Source organism: Arvicanthis niloticus, chromosome 17 (genome assembly GCF_011762505.2).
Source record: "Arvicanthis niloticus isolate mArvNil1 chromosome 17, mArvNil1.pat.X, whole genome shotgun sequence".
Taxonomy (NCBI): domain Eukaryota; kingdom Metazoa; phylum Chordata; class Mammalia; order Rodentia; family Muridae; genus Arvicanthis; species Arvicanthis niloticus.
The window spans coordinates 54,757,443-54,780,443 of NC_047674.1; the positions used below are offsets into that span (position 1 = coordinate 54,757,443).

The window sequence follows — 23,001 nt, forward strand, 5'->3', positions numbered from 1 at the left end:
CCCAGATGCCTTCCTCCAGGCCCCACTGAAGAGGGTACAAACACAAGGGAGCCGAGAAAGTCAAGAATTCAACCGTCCTGCACACCCACCACTGCCCACTTCTGGGAATGGCTCTAACAGTCTTCAATCAAGGCTCAGAACACAAAATGTTACCTGATTCATTTATTAAAGAAACATAGTGAAATACGTGAACCTGAAGTGAGGCAGCAGAGGATAAAAGAGGCCAGGGCAAGGCAGCTCAGCTGGCCAGCCCCAAACTGACAGAAAAGCCAGTAGCAGGCGCATCCCTGAGGTGCAGACCCACTTTCCCCACCTTGGAAGCCTCAGTCAGCTATGCTAGAGGATTCCAAGGTAGAGAGCACATCCTGAGGGCCCTTCCGAAGGGGGGTTCCCAGGGAAGGAGCCTAGACCCTAGAAACAGCAATCCTCCACTTAAAAGGCTCCCTCTTCACCATCCTATTGAGTTGGGGAAGAGACTGGAGCCATGGGGAATGCGGTGAGGGCTGTGGGGACCCAGCAGACTGGAAGAGGGAGTTGAATGTCAGCTGCTCGAAGAAAGATCCATGGTGCTGGCACTGAGGCCCCGGGAAACCTAAAAGAGACCACCAGCCACACATCACTGGGAACTCCTGGAGTCTGCCTGTCCTGCAGAGAGACTGCACTCTCTCTGGACCAAGGATGGAATCTCTGACCTCAGCCTAAGTTCTAGGACTCTCCTTAGGCTCAGTCTACTGGAGGAGCTCATACGGGGAAGAAACCCAAGGAGCTGGCTTGAACCATGCATGAGCTGATGCCAGGGGTCACTGCACTGGAAAAGCATTGCTGTTTTCTCTAAGGAAGACTTCATACTGTTGGTGTTTTTATTTTGTCACTGAGACCTCAAGGTAAGAAGTTTGACTATGCACAACACGGCCAGCAATGCTGTCACTCTGGAATTATTAGCAGTTCAGAGAACATCAGTAAGTAGTCAGTACTCTCCTGATTAATTCTGACTGAACTGTCTGGCTAGAAACGCTCGCTCTGCCTGTCGGTCTCTGTCTCTCTCTCATCTCTTTCAAGACAAGGTTTCTCTGTGTCACCCTGGCTGTGCTGGTCTGGCTAGACCAGGCTGGCCTTAAACGCAGAGATTGGTCAGCCTGCCTCTGCTTTCCCAGTGCTGAGATTAGAGGTGTGCCCACCACTGCCACTGTCTTTTGATGCCTAGCACCTCTGAAACGATGCTGTCAGCCTGACTCCTGAAGGGCTCCAGTCTCCCAGACCACCTTCATTATGATCAGTCTTCCACCTTCCCAGCTGCCCCTGGTGCTGCCTTGGGGAGTCTTCCTCCCTGGGCACCAAGATGCCCCTCAGCACTCTCACCTGGAGGGGGGCTGCATTGGGTTGATTCAGGTAGTTCAGAGAGGCTGCCCGCTTCATGTTGCTGCTACAAGAGAGAAGGAGAGGACTGAGGCCAGCTCATTGCTCCTCTGTGTAGGACACTTTAGGACATTTCTCTAGCACCAAGAGGAGCTGCAGGCCAGGGCTTGTTACCCTGCGCTGTCATGTACCTGGAAGGCCGAGGCTCGGTCCCTTGGAGCTTCCTCACCAGGAGCTCACTGCTTCTCCGAAGAACATCCCGGATCTTGCCCAGAGAGCCACTCCTCTGGAGTGTGCCACTGCCATCCTATCGGGAAGAGACAGGCACTGGGAGCTCAAGGGTTCCATGTCGCCTAGCTTCTAAGTCTATTCTTGCCATTTACTCTGCACATGTCACCATCCCTGAAGCCCAGTGACTGAAAACAATGGTCTTGTCACAGCAGATCCCAGGGACAGGCCTGAAAGGATAGGCTCACTGGTGGAGACTACATGAGGGACATCTGTACAAACTTCGAGAAAGACAGCCTCAGAGTTTCTCGGTGCCCAGCACGACAGGACAAGACAGGGCAGTGGCAACGAGCAGACTTACCCCTGACCACTCCACAGCCACCGACGCATCTTCACCTCCCTCAAACTTCACACTGTCTCCAGGGCCCTCCTGGATGGTCTTTCTACCATCTCCTTCCCCAAGCAGCTCGGCCACCTTGGTCTGACTGATGGGGTCAGTACCCTGGAAGGAAGAGGAGGAGAGGCTAGGAACATGGCCCAGCTGTAAAAGCACTGGTTGCTCTTCCAGAGGACACAGATTCAGTTCCCAGCACCTACGTGGCAGCTCTCAAGACCTGTAACTCCAGAACTAGGAATCCAGTGCCCTCTTCTGACCTCAGTGAGCACTGCACTCATGTGGTACACAGACCACAGACACACACGCAGGCAAAATAATACACACACACACACACAATAAAAATAAAAATTTTAAAAGAACAAATACTGAGAGAGAAGACTGGAATTGGAGGGTATTTCAGGGGTGACCTAGAAACTTCATACAATGGAAACTCTCTGGAATTTCTGAGGGTGACCCTAGCAAAGACTCGTAGTATCGGGAGACACAGAGCCTGAACCAATGGCCACCTTCTGTAACTGGAAAGTGGAGGGACTGGGACATCAGCCTGGCTACAAAACTTTCTACCTACAGTTTGCTCTGCTTGTAAGATGTGCTGGGGGAAAGGTGGCACAGAACTCGTGGGAGTGGCCAACAATGACTGGTCTAGCTTGAGACCCATGCCATGAGTAGAAGCCTGCCCTTGACAGTGCCTGGAGGGCCAGGACCCAGAGGTTGGAGAACCCAGAGACCTAGGATAGAGAATCAAACAAGACTGGCAAAAGAAAAAGTCAATGCAATGAATGTGGTTATACTCTGCTGTACTTGCAGACCGGAGCCTAGCATAATCCTCATCAGAGAGGCTTCATCTAGCTACTGACAGAAGCAGACGCAGAGACCACACCCAAACATCAGGCAGAGTTCATGGGATCCCTCAGAAGGGCAGAAAGGACTGTAGCAGCCAGAGGAGTTAAGGGCATCACAAGAACATGGCTCACAGAATCAACTACCCAGGGCTCACAGAGACTGAAGGGACAATCAGGGAGCCTTGTATGAGTCCGAGCTAGGTCCTCTGCAGACATGTTATGGTTGTGTAGCTTGGTGTCCTAACACTGGGAGCAGAGGCTATCTCTGACTCCTTTCCTCATACTGCCTTGCCTCGGCCAACCCTGATCAGAGGGTCTGTGCCTCGTGTTTGGTTGATATCCCTGGAAGCCTTATTCTTTTCTGAAGGGAAATGGAGGAGGGAGAGGGGAGGCAGGACATGGGAGGGGAGGAAGGACAGGAGGCTGCAGTTGGGATATATGAGAGAAGAATAAATTAAGAAAAAAAAAATAAAAGGAAGGAGCTGGGCCCTCGGATTCCCTAAGTCCCAGGGTGCGGCTCTCAGTCTTCTATGAGCAGCCGCTGCAGGAACAGCATTCCCCTCCTTACTGTGCACTTCACTCACCGACTGTCAGACTTGCTTGGTGTGGTTACAGTACATCCCTCCACAGACTGTATGTAGTAGCTATGGCCCAGAGTAAACGGCCACTTTTAAGTCAGCTCAGACCTGCCCTGATTTGGTTTTTGGAGACAAGGCCTTACTCCATGTAGGTTAAGCTACATGAAACCCAGGCTTGCCTCAAGCTCACAGTAACTGTTCCGCCTCGGCCTGCTGAGCACTGGAATTACAAGCATGAGTTATCGTTCCAGCTATAAAGGAAATCTTAAATCTGTACCCAACACAAAGGGCAAGTCTGCAGTGAGAACATTTTTAAAAACCACCACAACCATAAGACCAGGTCCCCCTCTCAACACATGCACAAGAAACCCAAGTAGTCCCTTGTCCCTTGTCCCAGCCCCTTCCTTCTGAGCCCTACCATCTAGACCTCTATTTTCCCTCGGGACAAGGTCTCTTTTTTTTCCTTAAAATGTATTTATTGGCTGGGGGGGGGGGGTTGCACACCTTTCATCTTAGCACTTGGAAAACAGGCAGGCGGGCAGGCGGATCTCTGAGTTCAAGGCTGGTCTACAGAACGAATTCCACAGAGTCTACAGAACCAGGGATATACACAGAAACCCTGTCTCAGGAAAAAACTTATTCACCTTTGTGTGTGCGCGCGCACGCACCTGGATGTTGTATGTGTATCACATACATGCAGTACCCAAGGAGGCTGGAGACCACTGGATCCTCCAGAACTTGAGTTACAGGCAGTCATGAGCTACTTGATGTGGGTGCTGGGAACTGAACCTGGTTCTGGGCAACAACAGCAAGTGCTCTTAATTACTAAGCTAGCCATATTACTAGGCTAGCCATATTACTAAGCTAGCCATCTCTGATACAGGATCTTAGTAAAGACCATGGCTAGCCTGGGACTCTCTCCCACCTCAGCCTACAAGCACCAGGATTACAGAGATGCACCGCTGCCCTGTGGGGTGGGCTCTGACCTGTTTCCGGGAGCGCAGAGCGCATTCCTCCAAGGTCTCGGCTGCCTCCAGCTTTCCCTGGCGCCGGTACAGAGCCCCTAGGTTTCTCAGAGTAGTGTTCACTGTGGGGCTGCAGGGAGAAGGATGCAGAAATGGAGTGAGAACACAGCCCTTGCCAAGCACACACAGGCCCTGCACATCTCTAAGTGCTACAAAACAAAACAGTGGAAAAGGACAGGAAGAAAAGGCAGAGAAAGGGCTGAAAGTCGGAGAGAGGGCGGCTGGGATCAGGAGGCTGGACTGAAGAGCCTCAAGGACTCCCCCTCTGACCCCTGGCAGCTCACCTGCTCACTCTGCAGGCCTTGTACCACCCTCCGTACTCTGCATAGGGTGCCCCACTGTCCCGGGGCCGGCTCTGGGGATGAGAACAGAAAGATGCTAGGAGGCAGGTGGGCACCGGCACAGGTGCAGACTGGGTCAGGAAAGGCACAGTGCATTGAGGGCTGGGCAAGGAAGTGAGTAGCTAGGCTAGGGTGGACCCACGCACCCTGTTCATCTCCTCCCGCTCCTCAGCGTGCATCCAGATCGGCTTGTGGTCATCTGAGGATGAGATAGTGCATAAGGAAGTAAGAGAACGAATCTGGACACCTATGTGGGGAGCCAGAACCTACAGGCCAACGGAGCTGGACTGAAGGGGTGTGGCTGTCCCTACAGCCTGTGTGTGGTCCCGACCTAGCCCCACTCCCAGACCTTCCCACTCACCATCCACAGACCCGAACTCCTGCACATGGGCCCGGGTCAGGATCTCTTTGTACAGAGTCTCAGCCTCAGAGTACTTGCCCTGCTTTAGGTAACAGGAAGCCTAGAGACAGCAACAGAAACCCAGGAGCAAGAGATGGAAGGAGGCAGGATGCAGCCAGACTCAGACAGCTCCACTTCTTGGCATCTGTCCCCAGAGACCCTACTCATTCAACCTGTTCTTGCTGCAGGGTTAAAGTTATTCTTGTCCAACTCCCAGTGCGACTGGGAGCCTCTGGCAGCAGAATGAAGCAGACCCTTCACTCTCAGAGGCAGCTTAGAGACAGGCACCTAGTTGGCCAAGGAGTGTGCTCCATTCCAACACTTTCTGAGTCCAGGACCCATGTGGGAGGTCTTTCCTACCCCCTCCTCCCACCCTCCTGTCTCTCCCTTCCTTACCAGGTTGTTCTTGGTCCGAGCTACGTTAGGGTTGTCCGGCCCTAGCTGACTCTCATAGATAGCTAGTGCCCGCTGATAATAGCGTTCCACTGCCTCGTACTTGCCCTGGTTTTGACACAGGAGGGCCAAGTTGTTCAGCTGCTTTGCCACATCTGGATGGTCGGTGCCCAAGACCTGAGAAAGAGCAAAGGAGCTGACGAATGACCATGATTATGTGTGTGTGGGCACATGAGGAGGAGAAGGAAAAGAAGGAAGAAGATAAGAAGCCTGTAAAGGGGAGGGTGGGAAGGGCCGGGAGGATGAGAAAGGAGGTGGGCACCTTCTCTCGGATCTCCAGTGCCCGCTGGCACAATGGCTCTGCTTCCTTGTATTTACCCCGTTTGCCGTACAGCACAGCCAGATTGTTGAGTGTGGCAGCCACCTGCAAAGAAGGCCAACCCCCATCACACACCAGTTCTGCAAAGGCTGAACCTCCAGATGGCTCAGCAGGGAAAAGGCTTGTTGCCAAGCCTTCAGACCTAAATTCACAGGGCACAGGGAGAACTGTTTCTAGCATGCTGGTTGTCCTCCGACCTCTGGATAACTCCCCCACCCATGACACCCCACCCCAGTAATAACTTCAAAAAGGACACGGACAGAGACATTGTACCACCAGAGCCAAAGTCTGGAAAGAGAAATTATGAACAGAATGGCTGAAGCTCTATGGGTGAAGCTATCGCCCTCTAGAGGGACTTGGAAAAATTTCTGACGGTGGTTTCTGGCTGCAGTCCAGTGCTTTTAGCAAGGAGAAGCAGGAAGCCATGGGTACTGTGCCCGTGTTATAGGACTCTGGAGACTTTGGAACACCCTGCTGGACCTGTGAGCAAGGGGCAGAAGCACTGACATCACTGAGAGGAGGTTGAGATCCTGGTGCTGCTGAGATGTGGCATCCCTGCCGAGCTAATGTGATGTCACAGGGAAGTGTTCGCACAAGATCACCGCACTTCCAAAGCTGTTATGGCTCATTTCCTCGACTGGACAACCATCCAATGCTGGGCACTCTGTCCCTACTCAAAGCTGGTTTCTAGAACTTGATCTTTTAAAAAGTTCTTAATGACGCGCGCGCGCGCGCGCGCGTGCGTGCGTGTGTGTGTGTGTGTGTGTGTGTGTGAATGTACATGTGAATACATGTACCATGGGAGACCAGAGGTGCCAGATGCCAATGGTTTCGAGTCACCTATTATGGGTTTTAGTAACAGAAGCCTGGTCCTTTGCAAGAGCAGTGCACTCTCTTAACTGTTGAGCCGCACCTACAGCTACCAATGTCTTATTTTCAAAGCTTTTAAGTGTGTGTGTGTACACCAGGCAGTGGTGGCTCACGTCTTTAATCCCAGCACCTAGGAGGCAGAGGCAGGCAGATTTCTGAGTTCGAGGCCAGCCTGGTTTACAGAGTGAGTATCAGGACAGCCAGGACTACACAGAGAAACCCTGTCTCGAAAAACCAAAAAAAAAAAAAAGTGTGTGTGTACATGTATGTGTGTGTGTGTGTGTGTGTGTGTGTCCTTCCTTCCACCATGTAAGTTTGGGGATTGAATTCAGGTCATCAAACCTGGCAACATGCATTTTTACTGGCTGAGCCATCTTGCCAGCCTAAATTTCTAGACTCTTCCTCTTTTATACAAATAAAAATGGCCCATGAATACATATAGTAATGTTGCATGTGGTGCCTGCCTTTGATTCCAGCACAGAAGGCAGAGGCAGGCAGATTTCTGTGAGTACAAGGCCAGCCTGATCTACATAGCAAAACAGCCAGAGCTACATGGGAAAAAAAAGCTGTTATATTAGTGATAAAGTGCTATCCATATGGCTTCTGCTTTTTGTCTTATCACTTCTATAAACCCAACATCAGATTCTTTTTATGGTTTTATGAGACAGGATTTCTCTGTCCAACGTCAGATTATTTTGTCATATGTTCTAGCAAGTTATACTTAGCTATTTTTTACATTGTATTGTGTGAATTATGTAATCAAAGAATTACTATCTGTCTCTTTTATATTCATCAGTGTTACATTTCAGGCTGTTATATATGTATAGGGAGGATATATTCATTGCAAATTAAATTCCAAGAAAAAACATTTGTCATAAAAAGAGTCGAAGGTCTAGGTGGATTGCCTCAGCAAGTCCAAGCTCAGTGGTAGACTGGGCTCTAACATCACAAGGTCCTGGGTTTCTAAAAACCCATGAGGGAAAGTGGGTCAAGAAAAGGGAATAGAGGGCCAGATGTGGTCAGATTACTTTATATACATGGTGAGAGATGGCTCAGAGGCTAAGTACACTGCTGCTCTTCCAGAGGTCCTACATTTAATTCCCAGCACCCACATATGACGCTCTCTTCTGGCCTCTGTTCTGCTGTACATACATGGTGCACAGACATACATGCAGGCAAACTACCCAGACACATAAAAATAAAATGAAGGGAAAAGGACTTTTTGAAAGAAACTGTCTCAATTAAACCTGTTATTTTGTGCACTTACTAAACACTAATATAAAATGTAAGTCTCTGGGCCTCAGAGAACTGAGAAGCACCGAGTTCACTGCACGGAGCCTGAAGGCCCTTCCTAAGCAGGAGCTTTCCTCCTGAGCCTCCTTCCTAACAGGTGGTGAGTGGACTGAGGGCCGCACACAGAGGACTAAGAGGCCAAGACAGCAGAGATGGGAGGGAGAGTGGGCGGGGATACTGACGGCTGGGTGGTCCCGGCCTAGGGTGCTCTCCCGGATGCTGAGGGCATCATTCAGCAGATGTGCGGCCTCCTTGTACTTATTCTGGTCCCTGAAAAGCAGAAAGGATGAGCATGAGCGTGAACTCTGTCCCGATACCTTTCTGCACTCCCTCCCTCCCTCCCTCCCTCCCTCCCTCCCTTCAAGAGAACTGAGGCACACTTAGAGACTGGGAGGGCAGCAAGAAAGCTTCATGACACCAGCCTGCAGACACTGCCATCTCAAGAGGAAGCCCCAAGCCCTCAAAAGCAGGAGCCACAAACAGAATGAGACACATATTCTCTCCAGAGAGGACCAAGAAACAGAGAGCCTGAGAGATGAGTACTCTCTGAGGTGGGGGGTTTCAGGAGTGGAGGAAGTGAGTCCAGTGTTGGGGACAAAGCCTTGCAAGGTATACCTGGGAGGCCCAGCAGAGAGGAGAGGAAGGCAGGATGTGAGCTGCCAGAGACAACGGAGGAGGGTGGTGCTCACCGATACACCAAAGCCAGGATGTTGAGCATAGTAGCCACGTCAGGGTGACCTCGGCCAGAGGTGCGCTCCAGGTCCTCTAGCGCTTGCTTGCAGAGCGGCACAGCCACCTCATAGCGACCCTGAGCAGCATACTGGATAACCAGGTTGTGCAGAGTCCGCAACCTTGCTGGGATCTCATATCCACCCTGCTGGGCCGCTGCAGCACCCTGACCACGGGACACTAACTCATCCCAAAAAAAGACAAGGCATTTCCTCAGAAGACTCCTCCCTTTTCCCTACTGCCTGCCCTCCCTTCTGTCTTTTGGCTGTTCCCCACCAGGCTCTCAAAGGAGACTCCACACCACTGCTGTTCTCTTAGCCACACCTTTGCACCTGTACCCATCACAATCCAATTTATTCTCTCAGTAAGTCACTCAACTAACATTTGCTAGGGTGTCCAGCAAAGCAAAAACACAAAGGCTTGAGGAATCTGTGTGGCCCCAGCCCACGGTTATTCTCTGCTAGACTGCAAACTTACTTTCATCTTGGTAATCCTACCGCACAGCACACTCATTAAATGCTGATGGGTACCAGGGAGGGGAGGGACTCGAGTCCTAGCCTGGAACCTGCCCAGTCTCCAAAGGAAGTGGAGAACTTATCTCTGGATGTGGAGATCTTACTCAGTCAGGGCCATAGCTTGAAGCAGCTTCCTGCTACCCTCACCCTGCAGCCTCACAGGCAGACTCACAGTCATTGCTGGAGTCCTCCTCCTCCTCATTGGGGAAGAGGTCATCCAGGGAATCTTTGGTAGCATCTCCCTCCTTCTCCTCCTGGAAGAAAAGGGACAGCATGCCAGACCCCAATGGCCTCTTCAGGGGTTCTTCTAAGCCACAAAACCACCAACCAATGTGCCTGAAAGCTTCTGCCCCTGGAAAAGACCAGCAGCTGACCAGTCACGCACAAGCCTCCTGGATGTGAACACCAGGGATGTCGTAGACAAAGTCGCATAACTCGATTTCTCATCCAGAAAGTTCTCTCCCTAACACTCTATTCTCCCGCACTCTAAACTCACCTCTTGTAATTACAGCCATGCAATCCCTGTACACTTACACTGATTATACGTCTATCCCGTCTCTCCTGAGGGGAAGGAGTATGTCTGCTCTTACTGACACGTACCCAAAGTGTCCAGCTCTGCCTTGGGCTTACCATCTCCCTGTGGTCAGTGTGGGCTTAGGGCCCAGCCCTTACTGTCTACCACATTTCCACAATGGAAAATGTACTTTCTTCTTCAGGGATAGCAGCCTGACACACAGACTCCAAACCCTTCTATCAGGCTCATCTGTGTGTCCCAGGTAAATTATCTCTTCACTGTCCCTGGACAGAGTATCAGTCTGGCCCTGGAGTCTTAACTATAATACCTCTTCCAGGCCACAAAGCTCCCTTTCCCACCCCATCCTTCAAAATCCAGCACAACTTCTTTCTACCCCGCTTAACTAAACACGCTGTTATAACTACCTCCAATCCTGCAGCCTACCTCCTCTCTGAACCCTTCTGACCATGCCAGCCTTCAGGGACCTATCTAGGTGGCAGTCCCTCTGTCTGACTGAGCCACATCCACACTGTGTGCTTGCTTGCTGCTTCATCTAGTCACATCGTGTCCTTGTGTATGAGCCCAGTTCTGCACAGACCTGAGAAGGCAGGTATTTTTCATAGCCTCCTCCTTTCTGCACTCTGGCACAGGGATACATAAACGCCAGCTCGCTGAGAGAAGACTGTAAGGAGTCTCCTGCTAATGTGGGCTATGCTCTCCTTTAGGGTTCTAGGTTCGAGCTGTTTGTTTGTCTTGCTCCACATACTGTTAACTGTGAGAACAAGAACTTTCTTTCACCCCACTCTCCACAGGAGTACAGATAAAACATAAGTTGACACAACAAGTCAAGATTATATCCCCCTGCTGTTATCTGGAGTTGGTATCAGGACTGAAAATAAATTCTTCCAAGTAGGAACACGTTAAACATCAATGTTTCCTGTGAGACAGTGGGACGGTCACCTGCCTGCAGTCCCAGCAAACCCTGGCTCACATGCTCACCATGCTGTGCCCATCCTCATCATACTGGCGCAGCTGCCTCAAGAACTCCAGGTGCTTCTTTTCTTCCTCTAGCTGAGCCACAGCCTGCTCGCTGCGCTGTAGCCGCTGCTGAGTGCCTGCCAGCTCATCGCGCAGCCACTGATTCTCCTGGCATAGCCGCCGTACTTGGGCCCGCAGCTTCTGCTTCTCAGACTCCACTGTGCTCAGGTGGCTAGCCAGAGCCAGCATCACCTAGGTGGGAACATCATATGAGCTCCAGGCTTTTGGATAAGAGCATCCAGGAGACAGATGGCCTTCTGGGAGATGATGGAGAAGAAGCAACAAGCAGAAGTGGCTCCATAAACAGGTCCTCGGAGGGGCTGGAGCAGAGGCTCTCGGCCTTCCTAATCCTATGACCCTTTAATGCAGTTCCTCATGTTGTGGCTAACCCCCAACTGTAAAATTATTTCATTGCTACTTTATAATTAATATTGCTACATTATCAATCATAATGTAAATATATCTGATATGCAAGATTCTGATATGTGACCCTTGCAAAAGGGTCTTTGACCTCCAAAGGGTTACGACCCACAGGTTGGGAATTACTGGGCTGGAAAGATGTCTCAGTGATTAAGAGCACTGGTTGCACTTCCTGAGGGTCTGGGTTCAATTCCTAGCACCAACATGTTGGCTCACAACCACCTGTAACTGCAGTCCCAGGGGATCCAATGGCCTCTTCTAGCCTCTACACATACCAGGATTACAGAGAGTATATGAGAGTATACAGACATAGATGCAGACAAAACACCTATATACGTAAAATGAATGGAATTAAAAAAGAGAGATACTCGGGCTGGAGAGCAGGCTCAGTGAGAGGTCCTGAGTTCAATTCCCAGCACCCACATGGTGGCTCATGACCATCTGTAATGGGATCTGATGCCCCCCTTCTGGTATGCCTGAAGACAACTACAGTGTGCTCACACACATAAACTAAATAAATAAGTCCATAAATGAATGTATGGAATTAAATAAGTAGATACTCTAACCCCAGCTGTCACCACGCCCATCGCTTCCATCAGACGCCAAACGGCCAGTTCCCACCCAGACAACAGCAGCCTCTGGCAGGCCCCCCTGGTCTCTGCCCTTAGTCTCTAGCTTTACTCCCATCCAGAGAGCAGATGATCCCAGGCAGAGTCCCATCCCTCCTCAGACATGCCAGCAGCCCATCTCTCTCAGCCCTAGGACAGCCTGCTGGCTCCTCACTGTCTGTGGATATCTCCCATGGCATCCCTCCTCCTCCTGAGTCATCTACTGTGTGCCATTGTGCACCCAGCAGAAATCCACAGCAGCCCTGCAAATCACTAAATCCACCAGCCAGGCTCCAAGCAAGGCCTGTGCACTGTCCTAACTACTTGTTTATCCCACAGCTTGCTTTCTCACCCTCAAATCTGCACTCAAATGTCACCTTTGAGTGAGTTATTTTATGACCGCTCTGTGTAAAACTGTATCCTCTTCCTACTTCCCTCCTTTCTTAAAGAATTATTTATTTTATGTATATGAGTACACTGTCACTCTCTTCAGACACACCAGAAGAGGGCATCAGATCCCATTACAGATGGTTGTGAGCCCCCATTGCTGGGACTTGAACTCCGGACCTTTAGAAAAGCAGTCAGTGCTCTTAACCACTGAGCCACCTCTCCAGCCCCCTCCCTCCTTTCTTTGTCTTTCTTCCGTCCTTAGCAATGACCACTCTGGCACAGTAACTCATTTACTTATTTACCTGTGTTCTAGCTAGCTCTCTCAGCTACGATATCAGCTCCAAGAGGAATTGTCCTGTGGCGTTCCGTAATGCACCACCAGCAGGTACCAGAGTTTACACACAGTAGTCACTTCATGAATATTTAATGAATTAAAAAATCCAAGTCTCTAGAACAAAGTGACCCCAAACTTGCATCAGGTAACTGGAACCCTTGGCGTCACCCCCAATTCTTACCTGGGCCTCACTCAGTCCCAGCTCAATGTTCTCCATAGACCGTCGAAGCTGCCGGGCCTTCTCATGTACCAGTCCTTCCTCATGGCCTCCCTGTTGCAGACACTCGATGGTGTGGGACAGGCTCTGTAGCACGGCCTGATGTTCACTGTGTAGGGCCTCCAGCCCTTGGCTCACCAACCTGGTACTGCCCAAGATCTCCTCTTGACTGAGCCGGTGCCCTGCAGGCTCATCCCGCTGCCCCAACACCAGGCCTGACATCCTGGGCTAAAGAGAAACCACAGAGTTCAGGTGGGAAAGATGAAAGACACACTATTAGAGATTTTGGTGGGCATCCACACGAAAGGAAAAGGGTATAGGAGGCCCCGTGGCTAAGCTGATGAAAGAGACGAGGTAAATAGGAGGAATTCCACGGCACTACCTAGAAAACTGAGGTGACGGGGAGGAATTAATCTGGATAAAGATCTGTAGAACAGTCCCGCAGGCTTAGAACTAGAGGAATTTAATACTTGGCAATTGGAGAGCGAGCATGGGTTAGGAAAAGGAAGCAGCATAGAGGCATTGTAAGAATCAGAGGGCGTGTGGAAGAACTGTGCAGAAAGCAGTGACCCAATAAAGGGGAAGGACCCACGGTTAGGGAAGGGGTTGAGGGGAGGAAACAGCAGTCGTCATTACAGGGCTCTGGAAGGTTGAAGGTCTTCAGGCTGCATCAGCAAAAGGACAAAGCCCAGCATCTCCCAACCTGCTAGCTCCTTTCCAACTAACCTTCCGGCCCCACTTGCCAGCCCAACCCTCCTCCCAGAATTCAGACGGTCTTCCTACTTCCTCCAAACTCATCCCTGAATTCTCCTTACCTGCGTACAGAGCAGAAGCCCTTGGCTTCAGGCGGCTCCCAGGCCAGAGCCCGGAAGAAACTCTGACCTGCAACTAAGGATAGAAGGGTTTGTACTGCCCAAAGTCCAGAAGTCCGGCAGTCCCACCCCTTCTCTGTCACCACCTCACAGCCTCTCAGAGGACCTGGCACTGAGCCCCACCCAGGACAAACACCCTCCCTCCTTCAGCCTACAGGTTCTTCAGAGAATTGTACTAATGTCCCTTCTTCCTTAACTCAATCTCTTCATTCCAGCTCTGAGGAGTTACTTTCTCCCAATAAGGGAAAGAAAGACCAATTTAATCTGAGACCTGGAGCAAGGGGTGTGGTGTGCCTGTGAAGGGCTGAGAAGGGAGATCTGGTTAGGATTCCCAACTGGATTACCGCAATAGCCTCCTTTCATGGCTTTGTCTGACAAAATCACCTAACAGGCATTTAGGTGCCTCTCAAGTGCTGGATGGTTCGGGGAAGCATAGCAGATCTGCTGAGCACAGTGGGTTCTTGGAGAAAGGCGCTGAGCGCAGGCTACCTAAGCCTGGGGGCCTGCGATTCAGGAGTGTCTAAGGTTCCTAACTTGCCCTGAGGGCCGAGGGTGAGGACAGAGTAAGATCGTCCAGGGCTGAGGGGAGGAAAGGCAGAGTGAATGAGGGAAGAGTTGCTGACTAAGACCGGACAGCAGACAAGCTCGAGGTCACTGAGTCAGGGGTTCCCACAGGGGGCGGGGCAGGTTGTCCTACTGTCTGTCTGGACGCCGAGGGGCGGGGAAGAATCGCGGGGGGCGGAGTTTTTGAGTCAGTCTAAAGTTTTGTGAGGTTAGTAGGAAGTGACTTATTCCTTTGTCCCGGAATGTGGAAATTAGAGTTAGTGTAAACTAACTCAGCCCCAGGGGTACTCCCAAAGACTCACCTGCAGTCTGCTGGTCCGGCTGCCGCCTTCGTAGGTACTACCCCTTTAAATTTATCATGGCTGCCGCTCGAGGCAATTGTTTTGACGGCTCGGAGGGGCGGGGACTGCCTTTCAGTCACGTGACCTCGGCGCCCTCCGATGATTGGCTAAGAACAGCTCTTTAGCGAGGAAAGAAAGCGCGTATCCTGCGGCGCTGTAGTTCTGTGCCCGCCTCTTTACGTCATCGGAAAGCGACGCTACCGAGTATGAAACGTCATCCAAGAGCACAAGGCTCAGGATAAAAGTAAAAGCGAGTGCAGTACGGGGAGGAGTGTGACCATCCCATGGCCTTGTGTGTGCTGGCTAGTGCTCTGCGCTCTTTGAGCCTGGTATCCCCGGCCATTACCGCCCGGGTTCCGAGTCTGCTCCCTGCTGCCCAGGTAATCCGCTTACCTGGGAAATGGGATTGTTTCCGCCTGGGCTGTCAGTGATCCCGCAAGGCTAGTCATGATCACGTGACCTTGGGTAAACTTGCCTTCATCCTTTGCTCGTTGTCAGTGCTGCTCTCTCAGAGAGCTGCATTCGTCAGACGAGATACTGGCTTCCAAGTGCTTTTGCAAATCTTTACTAAGCAGGTTGCAGTTGTAACATTAATGTGCCACTGTAAACCAGGCAGAATAGAGGACTGAATGAAACGAACTCCTGAAAGTTACTATGCACGTTTTGCAGATGAGAAAACTGGTCAGCAGTCTAAGTTTTACACCTTCTGGAGCTAGACAGACTGACTTCAGAGCTTTCTTTTGTCTTTTGCTCTAGTACTGCAATTAAACCTAGAGCCTCACTCATGCTATGCACTTCTTCTCCCTCTGACCTACACGGCTCACCCCAGAACCAGTGCTCTTAACCATTGTAATGTACGGATGGGTTGTTGCTGGTATTAGGGGATGTCGAACAGAGGGTCTGTAGTGGGCAGTCGTGAATCACAGAAAAAAAGAAATGATCGATCTTCTCTGCATTTCTCAGGCTGAGCGTGGCAGAATTTAGCAATTTTATATTTGATATTCCAAACTAAACCAAACACTGGGTTTACAGCAAGTGGAAAACCAAAGTGATCATTCCCATTCATATCCGTGCAGAGGGAAAAGGTCACCGTTGCTGATGGTGGTATATGGGTGTATGGAATTTACCAGCTCTGGAGAAGTGAATTTTTCAGGGAAGGAAGGTTTTCTGGGCAAGAATTTGAAACAAACTGGAAGATGATGAAAGGGAGAACACCTCCTTGGAGAAGTATTTCAGAGATTTACCAAATGATTACCAAGTAACTGGATAAACACACTACGCTGGTGTTTGTGAAAGTTGAAGGTTGAAGATTTGGGGGCAGAGTTTTGAAATGCGTCTGGGAGGAAGTAGCCTAAAAGCTAAACTTGGTCTATGTGGTTTCTACCTTGGTTCTCTGAAAGAGAATATTTTTTTTAATCCCTAGACACAAAGCAATGCCCTCCTTCAGCTGCCCCCTGCCTTGGTGTTACCCTCTCACCGCCCAGTGCATATGTCTGCAGACCGCAATGCCAAGTTTGTGTCCTGGAAGAGTCGTACCAAGTACACAGTGAAGCCGGTGAAGATGAGGAAGTCTGGGGGTCGAGACCATACAGGTGGGAGCAAGGGCCTGGAGCATTCAGGAGGACACTGCATTAGGATCCTGGATGCCTATAGCAGTGCACTATAGACTGTAAGATGTCACTGAGCTGCATCTTACAGTGTGGGTCACATTATTGAAAACAAAGAACAGACCACACAGACACAGAGAACTTGCTCAGCACAAGGGCCCAAAATTCACCAATGGTTTAAATGATGTGGGTCCGATTTATATCCCTCTCAGTAAGCTTACTGAATTCAATAATTTGAAAACTTTATGTTTCATACAATTTTAGTAATCATATTTTATTGAGCCATGTGAGTGTTCTCCCACTGCTTGTACCAGGATGTCCTGGCCTCCACACACCAACATGCTGTGGCTCAAACCTGGGACCTCAGCACTTACCAGGCAAGCTCTCTACCGCTGAGCTACACCCCCAACCCTCTGTTGTTTTTCTGTTTGTGATACGATATTGAGGGGTTACTACTGTCCAGTCTAGGCTGAGAGCTATTCTAACCTGAATCACATCCCTGAACTGTCTTGACTCTAGGCCGAATCCGAGTACACGGTATTGGTGGAGGTCACAAGCAGAATTATCGGATGATTGACTTTCTGCGCTTCCGGCCAGAAAAGGAATCTTCGGCAGGACCCTTTGAGGAGAAGGTTGTCGTAGTCCGCTATGATCCTTGTAGGTAAGTTTGGGATGGGAAACGATGATGGTGTGGTCTGAATTGTTGTTTTGTAGCTTCTCAGACAATGCGGGCTTTGTCCATCCTCCTGAACAGGTCTGCAGACATAGCTCTGGTTGCAGGGGGCAGCCGGAAACGCTGGATCATTGCCACAGAAAACATGAAGGCAGGAGATACAATCCTGAACTCTAACTACATAGGCAGGATGGCAGGTGAGGGATGGCTGGTAGATGTGTGGGTGGAGGTTGCCGAGGGCTAGTGCTGATGAACTCCTGTCTTCCAGTGGCCGCTCAGGAAGGGGATGCACACCCGCTGGGGGCATTGCCTGTGGGGACCCTCATCAACAACGTGGAAAGCGAGCCTGGCCGAGGAGCCCAGTATATCCGAGCTGCAGGTATGGGCACAAAAGCTACCCCTGTCCCACAGTTGGGAAGACAGAGGGTACCTGATACCACTGACCTGTGAGCCCTTTAGGCCCACATCCATTCCAAGGACAGAAAAAACAAGCAATAAGAGGATCAATGTGTGCTTTGTTTTAACCTAAATCAGTGTTTGGTCTTCTGTGTTCCATGTGCCCCTGAAGGGCAAAGTAGGCTATCATGTGGCCTCAGATCCCATGGAAACCTCCCTCTGTTTTGTGGAGGGTGGCAAAGCTGTCTCCCCCTCCCCAGGGACGTGCGGTGTGCTGCTCCGGAAGGTGAATGGAACGGCCATTATCCAGCTGCCTTCTAAGAGGCAAATGCAGGTATGTGTGGCACAAATGGGAGGGGTCAGCAAAGAAGGAAGTTTGGAATGTACCTCACTATCTCCCAGGTGTTTCTGATGCGAGGTACTGCTTCCATCTGTGTCTGATCTGTTCCTCGATACCTGACTAAGCATACCTTATCAGGTTGGTAACTTAATAGAGTCAAAATGCCTTTTCGCAGACGGGCATGGCGGTACATGTCTTTGATCTCAGCATTCCAGACACTGACGAGGCAAAAGAAACAAGCCACCTGGGCTTTTTCAGAAAACCAAGAAAAGATAGGAGTAGGTTGAACCATCAGGTTGAAACTGGCTTTTAATCCCATTTCTCAAGAGCCAGAGGCAGAGATGTCTTGGTGAAGTGCCAGAACAGCCAGGACTACACACCTTCCCAGACCCTGACTCCAAAAGAAAAACACAGAAACAAAAATAGATGTGGGGAGTCTTTTTCCTTAACTTTTAATTCATTCTGTCGGACCCACATTTACATTCTAATATTTTGTGTTTCTTACTTCTCCTGTCCCTCATTGAGTGTAAGAAGCCACCCAGAGTCATGTTCCCAACACTGCCCTGCCAGTCTCTTGCCCCCACCGGTGCGTTCTTGTCTGCTTCTCTTGTCAGGTGCTGGAGTCGTGCACTGCAACTGTAGGCCGGGTTTCCAACGTTAACCATAACCAGCGGGTCATCGGCAAGGCAGGACGGAACCGCTGGCTGGGCAAGAGGCCTAACAGTGGGCTGTGGCAACGCAAGGGAGGCTGGGCCGGCCGAAAGATTCGGCCACTGCCACCCATGAAGAGTTACGTGAAGCTGCCCTCCGCTGCTGCCCAAAGCTGATTCCCCTGGACTCTAATAAAATGTCCCTTGTTTTTATCTGTTTTACCTTTGTTTTACTTTTTTATCTGTTTACCTTTGCACTTTGTTGGGCGCGGTACAGACTGGACAAGAAGTAAACAAGGATAGAGGGAGAGAATGGAAAAGACGGATGGGGAGGGGGTAGAAATGACCTCCAAGGTCCTATCCAGTTCTGGCTTTGGGAAATGGGAAGGTACTTCCGGCAGTAGGAAGGAGGACTAAGAGGAAGAGGAAAGGGCGGTGCGGAACTGGAGGGCTGCGTTGTCCAGGTGGCACCCGCTACTCCGCCCGCTGATAGCCCCTGGCCCCTAGCTTTCCGCTAAATCGGGCGGTGGCTGGGGATGGTGGCGGAGCCTCAGATCGCCTGGAGCCCCAGCCAGGACTAGGCTCCACCCTGCAGCAGACAGTGCGCCTGCGCACGCCGTGAAGTCCCCTGCTGGCCACGCCCTCTGCCCGCCTGTCTCCTGCAGAGGCACGCCCCCTCCTCTGCGCCTAGACCCCTTCAGGGGGCCCAGGCGGGGCCCAAACACTCGTCAGCGCCGCTGCCGCCATCGTGTGCCGCGCGTCCCTAGCTCTGCAAAGGACAGGCCTCGCGCCAGGATCCCGGCGGACTTCTGAGGTGGCCAAAGCCCCGCCGCGGCCCCTGCCCCTATTCTGGGCTTCCGATCGCCCGCGGAGCCTCGCGTCCCCTCCCCAACCATGCTTCGGAACTCTCCTTCATTGGGCCTACCTCCCCATCCTATCCCACCACGCCCGTTCCCGATCTTCTCAGGTCTTGATTCCCATCCACCAAGCCTCGCGCCTCTCATCCATCGGACCTGTGATGCACCCTTCCCCCGGCCTCGCGCCTCTGGTCATGGATGATGGCTCCATTCCTTCAGCCCCTCTCCTAGCCCGTCATGTTTTACTGATGGCCATTTCTGTGCTCTTTCCTTTGGGCCTTACAACCCCAGTGCTTCAATTTAGAGATTGCATCCCTCCCCGACACAGTCCTGTGCCGTCACACACCCGTTTTCCTAAGTTACTTTTATCTGTCCCAGGATCTTGGGCTTCATTTGTAAATCCAACACTGCTCTATGCACTGTTCTGAACCAAACCCACTAGAGGCTGCAAGTCTTGGAGACCTTTTAGCTCTAATATTTTGCCCTTGAATAACAAACTCCACAGTGTTCTTCTGCCCAGTCCAGGTCTCACTCGGCCGAAGCAGGCCCAACTCTACTCCACCCAGAATAACAGCTGTTGCTGGTTTTGCTCCTCCAACTCCTGGATGGCCTTGTTTTCTGACCTTCCTCTCACTCTAGCTTGCCTTTTCTCTCTTTCTTGTGTGTCTCAGGTGCCAGGATGGTGGGCGAGCTCCGCTACAGGGAATTCAGGGTGCCCCTGGGGCCTGGCTTGCACGCATATCCGGATGAATTGATCCGCCAACGGGTTGGCCATAATGGGCATACTGAGTATCAGATCCGCTGGCTCATCCTCAGGCGTGGAGATGATGGGGATGGGGACTCTAGCCAAGTGGACTGCAAGGCTGAACATATCCTGCTATGGATGACTGACGATGAGATCTTTGCCAACTGCCACAAGATGCTGGGAGAGAATGGTCAAGTCATCAGACCTTCCCAGGAGTCTGCAGAGGCCGGGGCCCTCGACAAATCTGTGCTGGAGGAGATGGAAACAGATGTGAAGTCCTTGATTCAGAGGGCCCTGCGGCAGCTGGAGGAGTGTGTGGGCACTGTTCCTCCTGCCCCGCTCCTTCACACGGTCCATGTCCTCAGTGCCTATGCCAGCATCGAGCCCCTCACTGGTGTCTTCAAAGACCGAAGAGTTCTGGACCTGCTCATGCACATGCTGGGCAGTCCTGATTATCAGATCCGCTGGAGCGCAGGCCGGATGATACAAGCTCTATCCTCCCATGATGCCGGTGAGGGACAGTGTGGGGAGGAAGGGAGAACAGGAGAGGGTCTGGGTCGGCTCAGGGATTCAGAGGACACTGTGACAGGACCTTCTGACCTCATCAGTACGTAATGGTTCTGTTGTCATTTGCTTTTTGTTGGAAGAAAAAGGAGGGGGTGGGGTTGGGGGAAGGTTTGCTGGAGGGGGTATGGGGGGGGAGAGAGACTGAATAAGCAAGAACATATTAATCTATTAGCTTTGTATGCAAAAGAAAAGCTTAGACTGTTGCAGGGAGAGAGAGAGAGAGAGAGAGAGCCAGAGAGAGAGAGAGAGCGCGAGAGAGGGTGTGTGTGAGATAGTAAACTTTGGCTCTTGAAACAAACCAACAAAATATGTCATTCCCAATGAGCGCTGGCAAAGGATTGGTAGTAAGCAGAGAGCTAGAAGAGAGATGCCTGGAAGACTGCCCTTAGGGAGCTGTTTCTGATTGGAGGTGTGGGTTTCAGGGACCCGGACCCAGATCCTTCTGTCACTGAGCCAACAAGAGGCCATTGAAAAACACCTGGATTTTGACAGCCGCTGCGCTCTGCTTGCACTGTTTGCCCAGGCCACTCTCGCAGAACACCCGATGTCTTTCGAGGGAGTTCAGCTGCCACAGGTATCTGGTGAGGGTTTGGGGTAGTGGGAGCTGCGGACTCGCCACAGACGACACTGTGGAAAGAGGGCAGAAGATGAGACGTTGTGGTCAAAGGCGTATCCTACAGGTCCCAGGACGGCTGCTCTTCTCCCTGGTGAAACGCTACCTGCATGTCACGTTCCTCCTGGATCGGCTGAACAGCAATGCAAGGGATGAGGTTGTCCAGAACAACTTTATTCCTGAGGAGCTGAATGTAGGGAGGAGCCGGCTGGAACTGGAATTCAGTATGGCCATGGGCACGCTGATCTCTGAGCTGGTGAAGGCCATGCGCTGGGATGGAGCCTCAAGCAGACCAGGGGAGTCTTCCTCTTCCGCTTTCCAGTCTCAGCCAGCGGAGTTCTTCCACCCCCGTGCCCAGCATTTCAGGAGGTCAAGGCGTTTTCGCCCCCGCACCGCGTTTGCAAGTGTTAATACCTATGCCTTGTATGTTCGGGACATGCTCCGGCCTGGGATGCGGGTACGGATGCTGGAGAATTATGAGGAGATCAGCACTGGGGATGAGGGCCAGTTCCGACAGAGCAACGACGGCGTGCCCCCTGTGCAGGTAAGGGCTGCACAGTGGTGGGACACTGAAATTTTATTCTGGGTAAGGCATACTTGTCTGGACATTCCATACTGGGAGCTCAGTTAAGATCCAACGGGCAAAGGCGTCAACGGTTGAAAGAACAGGGAGCCCTTGGGCTGTGTGAGCAAAGGAGGTTCAGACCCAAGAAGAAACCAACAGAACAGAATTCGGAAGATGGGCTATTTGATGCCAGATGGAAACATTGAGTCAAGGTATCAAAGACAGACAGGATCCAGCCATGGTAGCAATGCTTGTAATCTCAGTACTTGGGAGGTAGAGAGGCAGGAAGTTCAGGAGTTCAAGGCCAGCCATGGCCACAGAGCAATGTTGAGATCAGTCTGGGGACCACCCCCCCCTTTTGAAAGAAAGTAACATAAAAATTAGACTAAAGGGAGTGAGGAAGTAGAGGCCATTGCTGCAGAGGAAGGTGAGGCTGTCTGTATACTGTATACATCATTGTATATACTTTCTATATATTCTATAGACAGTGTTTTGCTATTTGAGGTGCTTACCTTATAGACTATGAGCCCCAACGTTGGGCCTCAGCTGGTCAATAGCAGGTCCTCTTCCTCTTCTCTCTTCCCCCCTCCAAGGTGTTGTGGGATTCAACAGGCCATACCTATTGGGTGCACTGGCACATGCTTGAGATCCTGGGCTTTGAGGACGACATTGAGGATGTGGTTGAAATTGCTGAGTTCCAGGGGCCAATGGCCAGTGGAGCACAGAGCATAGGTGAGCTCTGGGAGGGGTTGGCTCTGAGCAGAGAAGCAGAGGCCTAGCTGGGCAGGCGGTGACTTGGCTGTGGTCACACCCCATTTTCACAGTCCCACCATCCCAGCGCTGGAAGCCCATAACTCAGCTCTTTGCCGAGCCTTATGTGGTCCCTGAGGAGGAAGACAGGGAAGAGAGAGAGCACTTGACCCAGGCTGAGTGGTGGGAGCTCTTCTTTTTCATCAAGAAGTTAAGTGAGGCAGAGCGGCAGCACATTGTGGAGCTCCTCCAGGAGCACCTGGATGGGGAGGTAGGCACTCCTCAGAAGTGTCCCCAGCAGGTCTGGACTGGAACATTTGGGAAGCTCGGGAGGGAAAGTGGAGGTTGGACCGCTTCAGGGGCCCGCAGCGGAAAAGTCTGGAATGCCACGAGAGGTTCAGAATGGTGGATGTGCGTGTAGAGCCCCATTCCCACAGAGGGTCTCTCACCATCTGCTTGTTCAGCTGCTCCAGGATGACTTTATTCCCATAGCATGTTCTGGACTATGAGATCCTGCCTGAGCTGACCATACCTGTTGACTTGGCCCAAGACCTGCTGCTGTCTCTGCCTCAACAACTTGATGACAGTACTCTG

The 23,001-nt window shown here is 51.4% G+C and overlaps 3 protein-coding genes across 6 annotated transcripts in view; 2 read left to right on the forward strand and 1 right to left on the reverse strand.

The window, feature by feature from the left end:
- Window positions 1-147: 147 nt before the first annotated feature.
- Klc4 (kinesin light chain 4) lies at window positions 148-14,736 on the reverse strand. 3 transcript variants are annotated; one of them, XM_034521810.2, is made up of 17 exons: window positions 14,606-14,736; window positions 13,683-13,755; window positions 12,832-13,095; window positions 10,860-11,090; window positions 9,519-9,600; window positions 8,792-9,011; window positions 8,285-8,372; window positions 5,883-5,984; window positions 5,564-5,737; window positions 5,129-5,228; window positions 4,914-4,966; window positions 4,711-4,781; window positions 4,388-4,496; window positions 1,946-2,086; window positions 1,548-1,663; window positions 1,360-1,420; window positions 148-592 (listed from the first exon to the last, which is right to left on the reverse strand). In XM_034521810.2, exons 3-17 carry the CDS (start codon window positions 13,087-13,089, stop codon window positions 542-544), a joined length of 1,857 nt encoding a protein of 618 aa, XP_034377701.1. In that variant the 5' UTR covers window positions 13,090-13,095; window positions 13,683-13,755; window positions 14,606-14,736; the 3' UTR covers window positions 148-541. The 3 variants fall into 3 exon arrangements, with proteins under 3 accessions (XP_034377701.1, XP_034377699.1, XP_034377700.1); XM_034521808.2 differs by having other exon boundaries at window positions 1,360-1,423; XM_034521809.2 differs by lacking the exon at window positions 13,683-13,755 and having other exon boundaries at window positions 1,360-1,423; window positions 14,606-14,715.
- Window positions 14,737-14,819: 83 nt separating this feature from the next.
- Window positions 14,820-18,529, forward strand: Mrpl2 (mitochondrial ribosomal protein L2). Of its 2 annotated transcripts, none has more exons than XM_076915308.1 (7): window positions 14,820-15,024; window positions 16,068-16,236; window positions 16,771-16,912; window positions 17,006-17,121; window positions 17,193-17,303; window positions 17,493-17,654; window positions 18,275-18,494. In XM_076915308.1, exons 1-6 carry the CDS (start codon window positions 14,929-14,931, stop codon window positions 17,639-17,641), a joined length of 783 nt encoding a protein of 260 aa, XP_076771423.1. In that variant the 5' UTR covers window positions 14,820-14,928; the 3' UTR covers window positions 17,642-17,654; window positions 18,275-18,494. The 2 variants fall into 2 exon arrangements, with proteins under 2 accessions (XP_076771423.1, XP_034376941.1); XM_034521050.2 differs by having other exon boundaries at window positions 14,823-15,024; window positions 17,581-17,654; window positions 18,275-18,529.
- Window positions 18,530-18,792: 263 nt separating this feature from the next.
- Cul7 (cullin 7) overlaps window positions 18,793-23,001 on the forward strand; it is a 14,205-nt gene continuing 9,996 nt past the window's right edge. Inside the window, exons 1-7 of the mRNA XM_034521411.2 lie at window positions 18,793-19,124; window positions 19,839-20,423; window positions 20,902-21,053; window positions 21,160-21,636; window positions 22,251-22,389; window positions 22,482-22,678; window positions 22,900-23,001. The exon at window positions 22,900-23,001 is cut by the window's right edge and continues 136 nt beyond it. Coding sequence (XP_034377302.1) covers window positions 19,847-20,423; window positions 20,902-21,053; window positions 21,160-21,636; window positions 22,251-22,389; window positions 22,482-22,678; window positions 22,900-23,001 — 1,644 coding nt within the window. The 5' untranslated portion in view covers window positions 18,793-19,124; window positions 19,839-19,846. The remainder of the gene's footprint in view (window positions 19,125-19,838; window positions 20,424-20,901; window positions 21,054-21,159; window positions 21,637-22,250; window positions 22,390-22,481; window positions 22,679-22,899) is intronic.